The following is a 17475-nucleotide window of genomic DNA, read 5'->3' on the forward strand; positions in this document are numbered from 1 at the left end:
CCCTCCCTGGCAGATTTAATGAGCCAGGATGGGCATGGGTCTAGAGGTGAAGTGGTCGCCCTCACAGCCCCAAGAACTTCCTCTACGGTTTCAGGAAGAACAAGCCTAAAAGAATCCCACAAAGATGGACAAGCAGGTGCCTCCGTCACCTCCTCTGGCACTGCGATGGAATTGGAGTCGAGCTCGAGGCGTATCTGAGCGACTTTATCTGCAAAATGGTGTGCGAAATCGCGACACCGAGCTGCTGGGTCATCAGTGACCTCCTCCACCACAGGTGGGTGGAAGAGTTCCCCCACGACCCGAAACAGCTCCGATGATCTGTTTGCTGCAGACGCTATACGGGTGGTCGTGAATGATTTCCTGGCCGCCCGTATAGCCACGGAGTATGCCTTAAGAGAGGCTTTAGCCCGTGCTCGATCAGAGGCGTCCCGAGATTTCCTCCATTTGCGCTCTAGCCCCCGTCTTGTATGCTTCATCACAGTCAGCTCCCCGGTGAACCAGGGAGATGGCCTGCCACGATGCAACGAGATGGGGCGTTCGGGTGCAATCACATCTAACGCCCTGGACATCTCCCCATTATAGAGAGTCACCAAGGCGTCGATGGAATCGCCAGGCTCCAAGGCAGGAAGAACCCCAAGATTCCTCAGGAATCCATCCGGATCCATCAGTCTCCTAGGGCGGACCATTTTAATCTGTCCTCCACCCCTGCGGAGATTAGGAGTCGCAGCAAGTCTAAAACTGATCAGATAATGATCAGACCATGACACTGGAAGGATGTTTTGATCTTCCACTCTAACCATTTCGTTGTCCGCCACAAAAACAAGGTCAAGAGTATGTCCAGCTTGATGAGTGGGGCCAGATATTATCTGTAACAGTCCTATGGTCGTCATGGTGGCCATAAAGTCCTGAGCTGCGCCAGATAGGGTGGTCTCAGCGTGGATGTTAAAATCTCCCAGCACCACCAGGTGCTGGGAGACCAAGGCCGAATTGGAGACCACCTCCGCTAGCTCAGCCAGGGAAGCTACTGGGTCGCGGGGTGGGCGGTACACCAGCAGGAACCCCACACTGTCACGGCTCCCCACTTTCAAGTGGACACACTCGAACCCAGAAGCCTGCGGAACAGGCATCTGATCACGGCGATGGATTGCCGAAAGACTACTGCGACCCCTCCTCCCTGCCCCCCTTGTCTGGCCTGCTGATGCACTCCAAAACCTGGTGGGCACAGCTGAGAGAGATTTACTCCCCCCAGCTCGTCCAGCCAGGTCTCGGTGATGCATGCCAGATCCGCCCTCTCATCCAGGATCAAGTCCTGGATGGCCGCAGTCTTACCATTAACGGATCTGGCATTAATCAGCAGGACCTTAAGACCGAGGGTACTGCCAAGGAGCCTACCACTACCTACCTTCTCCAGGGTCGCAAAAACTCTGTTGCGCTTCTCCCTGGGATATCGGTGACCCGCTATTCTCCTCCCCCACACGACTTGAATGGCACCCCCTTCCTCCGGAACCCTCCCCCCCCCTACATGGCCGAGATCTGTAACTAGTCAGCTCTCAGAGGAAGAAGTCGGGCTGGGGAATAATCTCCCTTGGGAGATTATTCTTTTTAAAATCTGTGGCATAGACACCGCACACTAGGAAGCCCTGGCCCTTGAGCACTCTAGCTGGAGCTCAGCTGTGACCAGCAGTGCTATAGAATTTGAAGAGCCATGAATGAAGGGTAAAAGAGAGAAATGTGCCAAGAGGAAGACACGTCAAGCCAACTCTGATTGGGACCCCCTTCCACCTGGAAACCGATGCCCTCACTGCAGGAGAACATGCAGGTCAAGAATAGGGCTCCACAGTCACTTATATACCTACCGCCAGGACACTGAACTTGGAGGACAATCTTACTCAGACAATGAGGGATTGCCTAAGAAGAAAGATTAATGGGTGAAGCTCTAAAAGCCAAGGATTCCACAATATTGAGAACGTATGCTAGTTGAAAAAGCAAAAGAAGGCAGTAGAAACCAGGGATTTTTGTCTCCTTCTGCCTTTCTTAGAGATGTCATGGGAAATCTGTTTAATTTTGCACGTCCTACTGAGGAAGGAGGGATGTGCTGTCTAAATCTGTTCTTTCCTCAAAAACATACAAAACTGTATTTCCCCCAAAATGCAGCCTATGTTTTGAGGGTTTTTTTTTAAAGTGAATGCCTGCTCCATTATATGAAGGTTAAAGGTTTGCAAAACAGAATGATTAATGGAGCCTGGAAACCAATCCCACCCAGTAGAAAGATAAGGAATGGTAAAGACAATTTGACACGCTGCAACAGTGAGTCTGTTGCTGCTTGGCTCTTTGCAAAATCTCTATGGCCTGGCCTGCTATTTCCTTTATTTGCAGACGGGTCTGCTCTGCATGTTGTGATTGTTCACCATCCTGTCCCTTGCTCTGTTGTTGCCATTTCTGGCACCTCTCCTGGGCGGGGAATGGTGTCTCATTCCCAAAGATGACCTAAATATCAAGTACTGTACACAAAATCCTGAAAAACCCATGCTTGCTAAACTATTGTTTCACCCAAGTGCAGCTTTCTGAAATGTGGGGAGTTTTCTTCTTAGGGAGAAGGCAACAGTCTCGTAGGTTTTGTTTTTAAAATATTTAGCATTCAGTTCCTACATTGTAACAGCTTTCTGAAATTTGAAGCCAGCTTTTTAGATAAGGTGCTGTCTGTCTTTTGTTGCAGAACAGCACATTGTAATGTTTTTGGAAGCTATTATAAAGTTATACCTGCTACATTTGTTTCTGGAGTGTTTGTCATCAGGTCCATCCACATGGGCACTTAAGTATGGGACCTATCCAGACTGGCTGAATCCAGTTTGGCCCTGTTAGATGGTCATTCTTACCTTGCCTGTTGTTACTCCCTGCAGCATCAACCTCAGAGTTCTAAGGAGCTCCTTGTTGCCCTTTGGCACCTGATGTCGGTAATGGCATCTGCATGACTTGGGGAAAGGAAAGGAGTGGGTGATCTCCCTCCAAATCATGTGGAGCCCACGGTGGCGCAATGGATTAAACCCTTGTGCCAGCAGGGCTGAAGACCAACAGGTTGGAGTTTTGAATCCAGTGAGTGGGTGGATGAGCTCCCTATGTCAGCTCCAGTTCCCCATGTCAGGACATAAGAGAAGCCTCCCACAAGGATGGTAAAACATCAAAACATCCAGGTGTCCCCTGGTCAGTGTCCTTGCAGATGGCCAATTCTCTCACACCAGAAGCAACTTGCAGTTTCTCAAGTCGTTCCTGATTTGAAAAAAAATGTGGACACCTTTGCTGACATCAGCAAAGATGACCAGGTGCTCTCTGCAACAAACAACGGAAAATAGTAGGAAACTCAGCACTGAAAGTAATCACTATCCACTGACTATATCCCAGACTGAAAAAAAGTTACTTTTCCTGACTAAGGGGTCTAGAAACATAGTCTCAAAAGAGAACCTTACTCAATTCTAGTGAGTCTAATGAATTGGCAGAGTTGAAGATAGAGGCATTGAACTGAAAATGGACTCAATAGAGCCTTTTTGTTTAAACAAAGCAGCTTTTCTAAGGCTTTGGATTAACAAAGCTCATTGCTTTCAATGTTTATTTACAGGACTTGTACATCATGTGAATAAATTTTAATAAAATGTGTATGTTTTTTAGCAATCTAATGCTTAAAATATTTTCACAGAATCTTTCAACATGAAAAGACACTGTGTGAACCTGATGGTTAGAGATATCCCTCTAAAACCACTTGTGTGTGTACAGTATAAAGAACCAGGCAAACAGTGATTCACTGTATCTCATTCCCCCTTCCCCTTTTTTAGCCTTAACATGAATGTTGCTTCCCCTTGGAGAGGAATCAAGTCGAACAGACGGATGAGGAAGGGTATGTGTTATTGGGAGTTTGACATATCACATTAACTTTTGTACCAAAACTCTAGTCAGTAGTGAAGTACATATTTCTGTTTCTCTTACAACCAGAGAAAATGGCAGACAAGACCACATCTAAAGTAAATGGCAGGTGCAAATTACTTTCTATAAATCCAAAATTCCACTTAATTGCTTCTGTTATGACTTTTAAACATCTGTGTCCTGAGGTTTTTTCCCCGTGTAAATGTTAGCATTATTGCTGAGATCACATTACCAACATTTAATTTTTACCATTAAATCTTTCTGCTTTCGAAGTATAATTTTCAGTAGTAATGAAAACCATCAGTATTGTCTTAGGGTTGCCAGATGGAAAACTAGAAGGGGTTCCTGTTCCTTCCTTGGTTGAATAGTAGAGGAAATTTCAGAATGTGTAGTCTATCACACAAGCCAGCTTTTGTGTGATGTTATGTAAAGTATCTATGGTTGCAGTACTTCTGCAAGAGCTAAATCAACAAGAATCCGACACATTTATAGCACAGTGATTCCACTTCAACTGCCATGGCAGCATCCTATGGGACCTTTGAAAATTTCTGCAAATGTCTTGGGAAGGCAGACAGATGTCAGTGTTTTGGAACAAACAAAGACCACCAGCATTGAAGCAATGATCCTTTGCCGTTAACTTCCCTGAAGTGGCCACATTGTCTGAATGTCCAATCACTACCTCCCAAAGCAGTTACTTTATTCTCAGCTAAAGAATGGAAAACAGAATGTTGGTGGATAGCAAGAGAGATTTACAGATGGGCTTAACACTAAACTTAAAACTGTAGAATGAACACAAGGAATTGGAAAGCCCTGGTCCTCAAACACCCTAACTGGAGGTCATGTGTTGCCAACAGTACTATGGATTTTGAAGAGGTACAAAGATAGGACAAAAGAAAGAAACATGCAAAGAGGAAGGCAAGTCAAGCAATCCCTTGTCATGCTCGCCTTCTATCAGAAAATCTATATCCTCATTGTGAGAGACCATGCGAATCCAGAATAGGTCTTCACAGTAATTTATGGACCCACCACCAAGAATTAATGCAGCTTAACACTACCTTAACTGTTATGGCCAACCCTATAAATTATGAGAGTTTGAATTTTGCAAGGTTTTTGCCTTCTCTGTCAAAGGATGCTTGTGCCACTCTAAACTACAAGGTCTGGGATTCCATAGCATTGAACCTTGTCAGTTAAAGTGGTGCCAAACATTAATTCCACAGTGTAGTAGATGATACATCCCTAGTCACAGCCTGAAGGCAAGGCAAGATATAGATTCAACAAATAACTATAAAAATAATAGTGCTATTAGGCTGGTGCTGTGGCAACCAATCTCCTCATTGACTATTACATTAGAAAATATTATTCACACATGACTCTTGGATTGTGAATCACCTATTTCCATGAGCAACATGAAATCTCTTCTCCCAACCCACATTCAAGCTTTATAACAGGGCAAAAGAGAAAGCATCATTGGTAGGTCTTTTATGGGTAGTAACAGAGGCCTCACACATAGCGCCACACAAAAAGACCAGCTAGAAAGTAGAACAAGAGAGGACAAGAACTCTGCATGTTTGCCAAAATGAAGCTCAGATATTTGCTGTGGGTTGAGGCTGCTTTGTGCTATTGAGAGAAAGCACCGAGGAGCCAGTCGGTCCCTAGTACTACATCTATGCAGTAGTTTGGTTCCTGAAATGAGGAGGAAACACTCCCGAAAAAAAGCCCACATCTTGTCTCAGACTATCACTGCAATGTAATGGGAATTTCGGGGTAAAGGAAAGGAAAGCATTTTTGTGCACTGCTCTGAAGTTTTCTTCCAAGTATATGTTGCTATTAAGCAAAGCTAGGAGAAACAAAGTCACCTTCAGAAAAAGCAAACAAACACAGAACAAGAGAGAAATAGTGAAAGAAACCACCCATGGGAATGACAGCTCCAATATGCTTCATAGGTGAATTAACTAAAGGTAAAATAAAGGGGAATTTCCACCTATTTGAAGGACACACAGTTTTCTCTAAAGTGTATCAGAGAGGTTAAAAATGACAACAACTCTAGTGTAGCACCATCTGCCAGGTTTTTTGTTTTTTTTTTGTGGATCCCCAGGCACAATTAACCTAAGTCAGCACAACCTAGAGATCTAGTGTTTAAGAACAATAGTGTGGGGACTTCTGGGATGAGAAGACATTTGGAAAGCCAAACTACATGTTATGAAAGAGATCCACAGTTTATTCTTCCAACCATCCTCCTCTTCAATCTCTCTATTTTGTATTTCAACAATGGCATATGCTGCCTTGGAATTCCTTCCCTGGAGGTTTTCAAGAAGAGGCTAGATGGCCATCTGTTGGGTGCTTTCATTGTGTGTTTCTGCATGGCAGAATGGGGCTGGGTTGGATGGCCCTTGAGGCCTCTTCAAACTATGATTCTAATAATGAAAGACAGTTTCAAACAACTGCCCATTGAATTGGAGCCGTGGCAGTAGAGGAAGCAAGGTCTACAATTTTTTTCCCTTGCACCATGCTTAAGTTTGACATTTTCCCAGTAAGATACTGTTTGTCCCATATGGAAGAGGAAATATTGGCCTGTAAGTAATATCTGCTAGTCCCCCTAAAACATAATCAGATTTATTTGGGGGGGGGGGGTGTACAAAGAAAGGTTTGATGGCATTTATGTGTTGTATGCCACCTTTCAGAGGATTTTGAAGTTTGGCACAGCAGAGATTAGTTGGGATAAGATTTTCATAGAATAGAAATGTTTAGGAGATGTCCCAAAGACAATACCATGTCTAGGTAAAAACAAAAAGGCAATGAAAAAGTGTGGGCAAAATCCAAAGGGCACCTCGTCCTCTGCACATACAAATGGTGACACAATAAAAAGGCGAGGCCATGCAATTTCATTTGTCCTCTTATGCTTACAAATACTAAAATACTAAAATGTAATGCACATAAGATTGCCAGAATAGGTTTAATGGTTGTGCAAAAGAGGGAATGTTAGCAAATTTTGCTTGTACTTCAACCAGACAAGAAGAAGCACTTGCTGAAATTCCCTCTTCTACACAATCATTAAAGGGACATTTTAACCTAACCCAGACAAATAATCCTAACCCAGACAAATTAAAGATCAGCCAGTTACCACTGACTACACTTGGGAAGCACACACAGGCAGTCCCCAAGTTACAAACAAGATAGGTTCTGTAGGCTTCTTCTTAAGTTGAATTTGTTTGTAAGTCAGAACATGTACATTTCTTGAGTGGAACTCCCTCCCTCCCTCTCCCCCCTCTCTCTATATACACATATATACACACACATACACACACATACAAACACACAGAGAGTATATTAGCTTTGGATAGCTTGGGGAAGGGTCAATATCCCTGTGGTGTTTGTTTTGCTGTCTGTGCCGCTGCTCAGAAGATTTCAGAGCACTTTCTGGCCCTGTGATAATTGGATTTTGAAAAAATTGGTTTGTTGTGGAAATGAGGATTTATTTTATTTATTTATTTATTTATTTATTATTATAAATTATTATTCATATTATATATGAAATGAGGATTGGTGATAAAGCTTCAGTGGGACAATTTTCCCCAACCTTTCCCCTCTTTCAGAAGTGAATTTCATTTCCTGAGAGTGATTTCTCTCAGTTCCTTTTGTCTCACCCCATTTGTAACTATGAGTCACTTGTAAGTAGAATGTTTGTAACTTGGGGACTGCCTGGACTTTCTTTCCCACTGTTATCAGTAGGACCTAACAATGTGCATCTTGTCTTAATCATGCCATTACCATTTCAGTATAGATAACTGAATGTATTCATTTTAACTGAGCTTTATTTAAGACTATATAATATATGCACAGACAGTAGAATAAAGAATTAAATGCAATTAAAAATTAGGAATCTTTTATTTTCTAACAGATCTCAATCACCTATAGGAGGAACTATTTAAAAGGTTGTATTTTAAGCACACTTTCCAGATAAAACCATAGATCTTATCAGCTAGGTGATCTCATGCCTTTATTCAAGCTGATTTTCTCCTGGGAGATGGAAACCATAGACCAAAAAGCAAAACATCTTAAAAGAAAATCAAAAGTTCTCTCTTGTTACTGGACCAGCCCAAATACTGTTTTCACAAGATTAGCTCATTTCCAAATACTTGGTACTATTTTCAGCATGCAAAATTACCTATGTCTGCCAATTCTTCTTGGTGACAATTCAATGAGATTTGCTCATGTGGACTACATTTTATAACTACTTCATCTTGTGTAAAAGATTACTTTATTGTATCTCTCCCAGGGATAAAACTCTGTAGCCAGAGTGTCCTTACCAAACAGGAGTTTCCTCTCTGACCAACCCACCTCCCTTTATGTGTTGGAGATCCCTGAGGGAGGAGTCTGAGACAATAATATCGGAGTCCAGATTATTTCTTTAGTTTCAAGTTTAACTTTTCAAGCTTCTACGATAACCTGATTACAAGAAGGATGATTACAAGGAGTGCATTCTAAAGAAAGTTCAATGTGTTAACAGTCCATTCATTAGAGAAGTCTAATAGAAGATCTAAAAAAACCCCTGGTTTCCCAAGTATATATTTATATACTTGAGAAATATATAAATAAACATAAATAAACATAAACTCTAACTGAAGACATGCCTTACAATTGTTTCCCAAACACCTCAGTGGTAAACATGTGGAACAGCTGGAAACTCTCACTTGCCCATTGTTTCTTCATCTTCTCTGTCTAGCAGAAACAAATGTTCCAGCTATACAATGGAGAGGAAGAGAAAAAGATGTGCACTGGAACTGTTGGGAAGGCCAAAGAGTCCAAACAAGGAATATCTTGTCCTGTCAGAGGTGCTTTGTTTGGGCTTTTCCTGAATGGTAGGCGGTTGGACTAGATAGCCCACGGGGGTCACTTCCAACTCTACAATTCTATGATCTATCCCCTCTTCTCCTGCTTTTCATGGATACACTTGTCTTTTCCCCTTGGCCCTTCCTTCCCAGTGTCTAAAATATCTTTTCTGAGAAGAAATGGACCATGAGTTGGTCCCTGGGATGTTTTGCAGGGCAGATGGCTGCTCTCAGGTATCCAGCTTTGCCTCAGGGGCTGACAGTTGCTCTCAGCAGTCACCACTCCGCTATAGCCATACTGGGAATAGTATTTATAGCAGAAATGGCCTAGTAAACTTCCCAAGATCTACATGATTTCTTTCTTGAACTGTTCTAAAATAATAAAAAACACTTTTGATGTTTACCTTGTGGATGAGGCTGGAATCCCCCTGACTGCTGTCTTCATCTCCAGAGCTTTTCTGTTCTTCATCCGACGTGACATCTTCAAGGGGAATCACAGAGATGGGGCACACCTTGTAAGGTTCTGTGTAGGCACTGTCAACAGAAAGAGACATGTTATCCTTTGGACACTCATGCAATATGAATGTGTGCAATGAAACTCTGGAATTGTAAGGCAATGATGGGGCTAAAGACTGAGATGTATTTAAATATTTATGTCCCATGCTTTTTCCTAAGATCTCAGTACAGCTTATAATAAAATCAATTTAAAATAGTAAATAAATACCCCTGTTTTAATAAATTTAAATATACCCAACAGTTTTGTAATTTAAAAAACAAATATAAAACAGGTCAAAACAAACTCCAGATGGGAAAGAAAATTCTGTTCATCAATGAAAATGAAATAAGTTAGGATTTATATCTGCCCAGTCCAATGTTTGGACTTATATTTTCTGTTTCCTCTACATCCCATTCTGGAGTTAACTCCATCTTAATCTGCATTTTTTTCCAGAATGCAAGTAATGGTTTAAGCATTGGACTACAACTCTAAAAGACAAGGGTTTGAATCCCTTCCCAGCCATGAAAACCCGCTGGGTGACCTTAATCAAGACACACTCTCTCTACCTCAAAGGAAGCCAGTGACAAATCTATCTTTATATATATTGCCAAGAAAACTCTAGAATACAGTTGGCATAGATTGGAGTTGACTTTAAGGCACATAATCACCACAACCACCAGTTCTATAGTACTTTTCAAATGTTTAATTAATTTTACATACCTTCATACATACACACATATACACATTTATTTATTTACTGTATTTATATACCACTTTTCTCACACCAGGGGGGACTCAATGTGGTTTATAACAATAAGGGCAAAATTCAATGCCTCACATACATATAAAAACAAATAATAAATCTAAACAAAACATATAACTATGCATTAAAATCAATAAGACAATTAGACATAAGATAAACAACATTTAGACATGAGGAGATAAAAATTAAAACTACCTAATATAAATATTAAAATCACATGATCCATACTCATAGACCAGGGCCATTCCAAATATCGATTGCACACATTACATAGCCTATTTTTTGTATTGCATTACTTTACTAATCACAAGCTTGGACACATAACTATGTCTTTGTTTTCTTTCTGAAGGCCAGGAGGGAGGGCACTAATCTCATGGGGAGAGAGTTCCAGAGCTGAGGAGCCACCACTGAGAAGGCACTGTCTCTCTTCCTCACCAACCACACTTGCATAGCAGATGGGACCAAGAACAGGGCCTCCCAGAAGATCTTAACTTCTGAGATGGTTCATAGGAGGAGATATGTTTGGACAGGTAAGCTGGGCTGGAATTATTTAGGGCTTTATAAGCTAAAGCCAGCATTTTGAATTGTGCTCGGTAGCAGACTGGCAGCCAGTGAAGTTGAAGTAACAGGGGAGTTGTGTGCTCCCTGTACGCCGTTCTGGTGAGCAATCTGGCTGTCGCCCATTGGACTATTTGAAGCTTCTGAACAGTCTTCAAAGGCAACCCCATGTATATATGGTGCACAGGAAGTGCTTTGTATACCATGTCCATGTAGCTCAGTACCATGCATGCTGACTAGTAATGGATGACATGATAAAATGAAAAATAAACAACCCCATGTAGAGGAAATACAGAAAGCCCACAGATAAACAAATCACCTATGGCTGACTAAATATATGAAATACACAAATGGCAAAAATCTGGATAGCTACCTGTTCAAGAAGATATTCTGCTTTCGTAGGGCCATTTTTAATGATTAGATTTCTGTATCATTAGAGATAATTTTTCATCAAATAAGAGTGGCTCCAAAGGCTAAGTCTTTGGAAAAGGGGAAAGTTCTTTGACCAGACGTTTTATTGGAAACTTGGAAAAACTGATGCCCAAGGTTTAAAGCTTAGACTGAACCAAGTGATCGATCAGATATGAGCGATGAACTATAGTTCTTGCACATAAGGACCCAGTCAAGTGAAAGACAGTTTGCCTGTTCTTCAACCTGGAGCTATTTTCCGAATTAAAGTCTAGCAGTCTCTAATAGCAGGGAGAAGAAGAAACATAAAGGTGATGAGTTGCCTATTGTAGTGCTTAGGGGAATCATAATGGCTTGCATTTACATAGTTGTCTGTTGTGTTTTCAGTGAAAATGTGTCACAGGTGTCTTCCCTAAGCAGTTGCTGTTCATTTCAAAGCCATTATGGTCTCATCATATGCAAAAGACATTATTAACAATTGTTATGAGCTATTATCTGAGGTACTATATAATTAGTTTAGGACCTACATGGAGTAAGATTTTTAAAATTAGCAAGATGCTATTTTGGCTCAACTCTGTTGCTGTTGTTTCCGTCAAGTCAACTTCAACTTATGAAGACCCTAAGAATGAGAGATCTCCATGTCACTCTGGTATCAACACCCCTGTTCAGGTCTTGTAAACTCAAGGCTGTGGCTTTCTTGATTGAGTCAATCCACCTGGAATGTGATCTTCCTTGTTTCCTGCTTCCTTCTACCTTTCCAAGCATTACTGTCTTTTCTAGGGGGGGGGGGGGGGTCATGTCTTCACATGATATGAGCAAAGTACAAAACTTAAAGTATAAAGGGGGGCATTTATTTAATCTCTCTTCATGTGGCAAATGAAGCGTATCTGGACTTCTGGATAATTTTGGAACAGTTAAAATATTCTTCCAATTGTTTCCAAAAGAATTAAAACCCACTCTTTAAAGTCAGAACCATGACAACTATTAGAATGTGTTCAAAACTGCTTCACCATATCACAAAAACCTGAAGAAATAAACCTATTGTATAGTCACAATATAAAAATGTCCATCCTGATGGTCCTTAGAGCTAAATTGGCTAAGTCAGGGGTCCTCAAACATTTTAAGCAGAGGGACGGCTCATGGTCATAGAATCATAGAATCATAGAATCATAGAATCAAAGAGTTGGAAGAGACCTCATGGGCCATCCAGTCCAACTCCCTGCCAAGAAGCAGGAATATTGCATTCAAATCACCCCTGACAAATGGCCATCCAGCCTTTGCTTAAAAGCTTCCAAAGAAGAAGCCTCCACCACACTCCGGGGCAGAGAGTTCCACTGCTGAACGGCTCTCACAGTCAGGAAGTTCTTCCTTATGTTCAGATGGAATCTCCTCTCTTGTAGTTTGAAGCCATTGTTCCGCGTCCTAGTCTCCAAGGAAGCAGAAAACAAGCTTGCTCCCTCCTCCCTGTGGCTTCCTCTCACATATTTATACATGGCTATCATATCTCCTCTCAGCCTTCTCTTCTTCAGGCTAAACATGCCCAGTTCCCTAAGCCGCTCCTCATAGGGCTTGTTCTCCAGACCCTTGATCATTTTAGTCGCCCTCCTCTGGACACATTCCAGCTTGTCAATATCTCTCTTGAATTGTGGTGCCCAGAATTGGACACAATATTCCAGATGTGGTCTAACCAAAGCAGAATAGAGGGGTAGCATTACTTCCTTAGATCTAGACACTATGCTCCTATTGATGCAGGCCAAAATCCCATTGGCTTTTTTTGCCGCCACATCACATTGTTGGCTCATGTTTAACTTGTTGTCCACGAGGACTCCAAGATCTTTTTCACACGTACTGCTCTCGAGCCAGGCGTCACCCATTCTGTATCTTTGCATTTCGTTTTTTCTGCCAAAGTGGAGTATCTTGCATTTGTCACTGTTGAACTTCATTTTGTTAGTTTTGGCCCATCTCTCTAATCTGTCAAGATCGTTTTGAATTCTACTCCTGTCCTCTGGACTATTGGCTATCCCTCCCAATTTGATGTCGTCTGCAAACTTGATGATCATGCCTTCTAGCCCTTCATCTAAGTCATTAATAAAGATGTTGAACAGGACCGGGCCCAGGACGGAACCCTGAGGCACTCCACTTGTCACTTCTTTCCAAGATGAAGAGGAAGCATTAGTGAGCACTCTCTGTGTTCGTCCACTTAACCAATTACAGATCCACCTCACCGTAGTTTTGCCTAGCCCACATTGGACTAGTTTCCTTGCCAGAAGGTCATGGGGGACCTTGTCGAAGGCCTTACTGAAATCCAGGTACGCCACATCCACGGCATTCCCCGCATCTACCCAGCTTGTAGCTCTATCGAAGAAAGAGATCAGATTAGTCTGGCATGACTTGTTTTTGATAAATCCATGTTGACTATTAGCGATGACTGCATTTGTTTCTAAGTGTTTGCAGACCGCTTCCTTAACAATCTTTTCCAGAATCTTGCCCGGTATCGACGTGAGGCTGACCGGACGGTAGTTGTTTGGGTCGTCCTTTTTTCCCTTCTTGAAGATTGGGACCACATTGGCCCTCCTCCAATCTGCTGGAACTTCTCCCGTTCTCCAAGAACTCTCAAAGATGGTTGCCAATGGTTCCGAAATGACTTCCGCTAGTTCCTTCAATACTCTTGGGTGTAGTTGATCTGGCCCTGGGGACTTGAACTCATTAAGAGCGGCCAGGTATTCCTGGACGACTTCTTTCCCAATTTGGGGTTGGATGTCCTCCAATCCCTCATCCACTCCATCTTGCTCAGGTTGAAGACTCTCTTTTTGTGAGAAGACCGAGGCAAAGAAGGCATTAAGTAGTTCTGCCTTTTCCCTATCCCCTGTCAGCATTGCCCCATCTTCTCCTCGAAGAGGTCCTATCGCCTCCTTGTTTTTCCTTTTTCTACTGACATAAGAATAGAAGCCCTTTTTATTGTTTTTAATGTCCCTGGCAAGTCTGAGCTCGTTTTTTGCTTTAGCTTTGCGGACCTTTTCCCTACAGGTGTTGGCTATTTGTTTGAATTCTTCTTTGGTGATTTCTCCCTTTTTCCACTTCTTGTGCATGTCCCTAAGACTATTGGGGGGGGGGGGGTGGACTATAGTTTGAAAAAAACATGAACAAATTCCTGTTCACACTGCCCATATCTTATTCATAGTGCAAAAAACATGAAAGGACAACACAACATTCAAAATTAAGAACAATTTTAACCAACATAAACTTTCCAGTATTCCAATGGGAAGTGTGCGCCTGCTTTTGGCTGATGAGATAATCAAGTTAATTAGGATTTTTATTGTTGTTGTTGTGTGCCTTCAAGACATTTCAAACTTACAGCGATCCTAAATCTAAAGTTTAGGGTGGTCAATTACCTTAGAGGCCCACATCTGGCCCGCGGGCCTTAGTTTAGGGACTCCTGTGCTAAGGCATCATATTCTATCTCACTCAGTGATATTAGGCTTGCTTAAGGGAACATGGCAGGCTTCACAGAAAAGAGTCCTATCTTCCAAAAAATTAGCAACAGTAGACAGACACTGCCCCCTTTACACTGCACATAATATGCTACTTGAATCAACTACAGTTGTCCCTCCACATTTCAGGTTTTGACTTTTGCTGATTTGATTATTTAGGGATTTGATTAACATGTTCTTACTAGAAATCCCAAACTCTTCCAACGTGGCTCTGTGGTCATCTTCCTCCAGGCAGTTGAATGACTTAAGAAATTTCTAGAGAGAACACCTCTCTAGGGCCCTCATCACACTGTCCAATTTAAGCATCCTAGGATGCTTGCCAGCCAGTGGAGGAACAGATGGGAACACAGCCCATCACATGACATCCTTCAACTTCTGGCCGAGGCCTCACCCCCAACCGGAATGGAAGTGTCGTAGGATGTTTTCTAATCAAGACAAGAATACTGTTAGTTTGCAAGCTGTTAGCTGTTGGTTCATAGTAAGAAAAAAGAAGTTATAACCCACGGAAACAGATATGGTGCCAGACTTTGCATATTGGGAGAAAAAGATTGCAGGCTACTCATATCATGAAAAACAGTGATAGAGATTATACCAAGCTAGATAGTATAATAGTCTGACTCACTATAAGGCAGTGGTTCTCAGCCTGTGGGTCTCCAGATGTTTTGGCCTTCAACTCGCAGAAATCCTAAAAGCTGGTAAACTGGCTGGGCTTTTTGGGAGTTGTAGGCCAAAACATCTGGGGATACACAGGTTGGCAACCACTGCCATAAGTTGACTATGCCTTCTTCCTATGTTTCTTGCTATGGGCCTATTAATATATAAGGTGAAATTTAGATTATATTGCAAACAACATGTCCTCTTTAAGAACATTAGGGCAATATCCAAATGCATTGGGAAAACAAGCAAAAGAAACTAAATTTCAAAAGCAACAGCAACTGAAATTGAATAATACAACCACCAGTCAGTAAAACATAACAATAAGGCAGAAAGTTTCCTGGGAAAAAAGGAAATCTAGTATTCATCAGTTTCCTAAGGGTTACAATAAAATATACATATATCAGAGTAATTCTGTCAATCCATTTTTTAAAGAGAAGTGATTTAGTAAGACCATCTCTCTGAATGAGATATGATGCTTCCTGGCAGAGATATTCATTGCACGCAAAGGATATGATTGCAAATACACCCCCTTTGAAAGCATTCATCTTCACCCATGATTATTTATGATGGGCAATTGCTTCTCTGACTTGGAAAGCTATTATTCTTTATAACACAACAATCCTGGGTAAAAAAGTTCTCTAGGAAGGCAGCAGAAATTGCTGAGAAGCCAAGGATTCCCTTTGCCTGAAAAGGTACCGTAGCTGGTAGTCAGCCAAGTGCAGAGATTCAAATTTATATTTTAAAAGTCAACCCTAATGTAGTATGTTACAATGCTTCTGAAGACCCTAATAGTTGCTACCATATTTATACTTAATTATAAATTAAGTTATTGTTATTTTTGTTAGATTATATACAGACACACTGCATACAAATATCATCATCATCATCATTATTATCATCATTGGCTATCCCTCATGGCCGAGTATGACTCTTCCAAGTATAGGGTCTTGGTGGTGTGTATCTGTAGGTGACTGTTGAAACCTATTCTTGATCCACATGTTCTTTCACAGTGAGGACATTGGTTTCCAGATGGAAGGCGGTCCCAACAAGCGTTGCCTTGATGCACCTTCCTCTTGAGACATTTCTCCCTTTTGCCCTCCAATTGTGCCTCTTCAAATTCACAGCACTGTTGGTCACAGCTGACCTCCAGTTACAATGCTCAAGGGTCAGGGCTTCCCAGTTCTCAGTGTCTATGCCACAGTTTTTATGGTCAGCGTTAAACCCATACAGACAAATATCTTACACCCAGCAATATATAATGGAAAGACACAGAACTTGAAAAAAAAAATCCTAAAAATACTTCTAAAAGACCTGAAATGCCTTACAAGGTAACTTTGAATATGAGCAGACTTTTTCATCCCACTCCCCTTGGGGGAAAAAAAACACCACATCCATATTTCTCTCTTGGTCCCATTTCTTAAGACACTTTTATCATTATACAAACCTTATTACGCCAAAACACACCATTCAGTATTTGTAATGTATTACAGACATCCCTCCAAATTCGCTGGAGTTCCATAGCAAAAGTAGAAAAACTGCAAATACAAAACCCACTATTTTTAACCTTTAGGAATATCAAGGTCTTTGGGAAACTCTAGGTTCAGATTCTGCAGAAGATGCATATAGAGTCACACTGTAGGACCTAGAGATCAAATGAATCAAATCTGCAAAAAATAAAATCCACAAAAGTTAAACCCACAAAAGCAGAGGCCATCTATGCTTTCCAGCTCTGAGGATGTTACTCCAATCAAGAGGGCATTTTAAACTGAGGTGACAGTGAAGCATTTAACATGTTTATTTTTGTTGGATGAGGAGTGGTACATGTGGGGTTTCCTGCCTCACATGACTTTCATGTACTTTGATTTGAGTGATTATTGTGTGTGTCGTTTGCTGTGCTATTTCAGGCAGAAAAGGGGGCTCTCCTTGTGATACAATGAGTAGAAACATCACACTGGCAATGAAGATCTGCATAGTTAAAGCAATGGTATGGATGCGAGACCTGGACCATAAGGGAGGCTCAGTGAAGGAAGATATTTTAATGTGTTATATTAACTATATTTTAACTATGGTGATAGAGCTCTTCCCCATGTAAGCTGTCCCAAGTCCCTACAAGAATAAAGTTGTTGTTGTTGTTGTTGTTGTTGTTGTTGTTACTATTATAGACACTTTTGAACTGTGGTGCTGGAGGAACCACAGTTCTTCTAGCATCACTGGAGGAACTGAGAGTGCCTTGGACCATGAGAAGATCCAACCAGTCCATACTTCAGGAAATAATGCCCAGCTGCTCACTGGAGGGAAGGATATTAGAGGCAAAGATGAAGCACTTTGGCCACATAATGACAAGACAGGAAAGCTTGG

General features: G+C 41.6%; 1 protein-coding gene across 5 annotated transcripts in view; it reads right to left on the reverse strand.

Moving 5' to 3' along the window:
• The window catches only part of FGD5 (FYVE, RhoGEF and PH domain containing 5), a 177627-nt gene that overhangs the window by 91696 nt on the left and 68456 nt on the right, over positions 1-17475 (reverse strand). For all 5 annotated transcript variants that reach the window (XM_060766238.2, XM_067463499.1, XM_060766237.2 and 2 more), the window contains exon 3: positions 9149-9278. In XM_060766238.2, the coding sequence (XP_060622221.2) occupies positions 9149-9278 (130 nt within the window). The remainder of the gene's footprint in view (positions 1-9148; positions 9279-17475) is intronic.

This window comes from Anolis sagrei, chromosome 2 (genome assembly GCF_037176765.1).
Source record: "Anolis sagrei isolate rAnoSag1 chromosome 2, rAnoSag1.mat, whole genome shotgun sequence".
Taxonomy (NCBI): Eukaryota; Metazoa; Chordata; class Lepidosauria; order Squamata; family Dactyloidae; genus Anolis; species Anolis sagrei.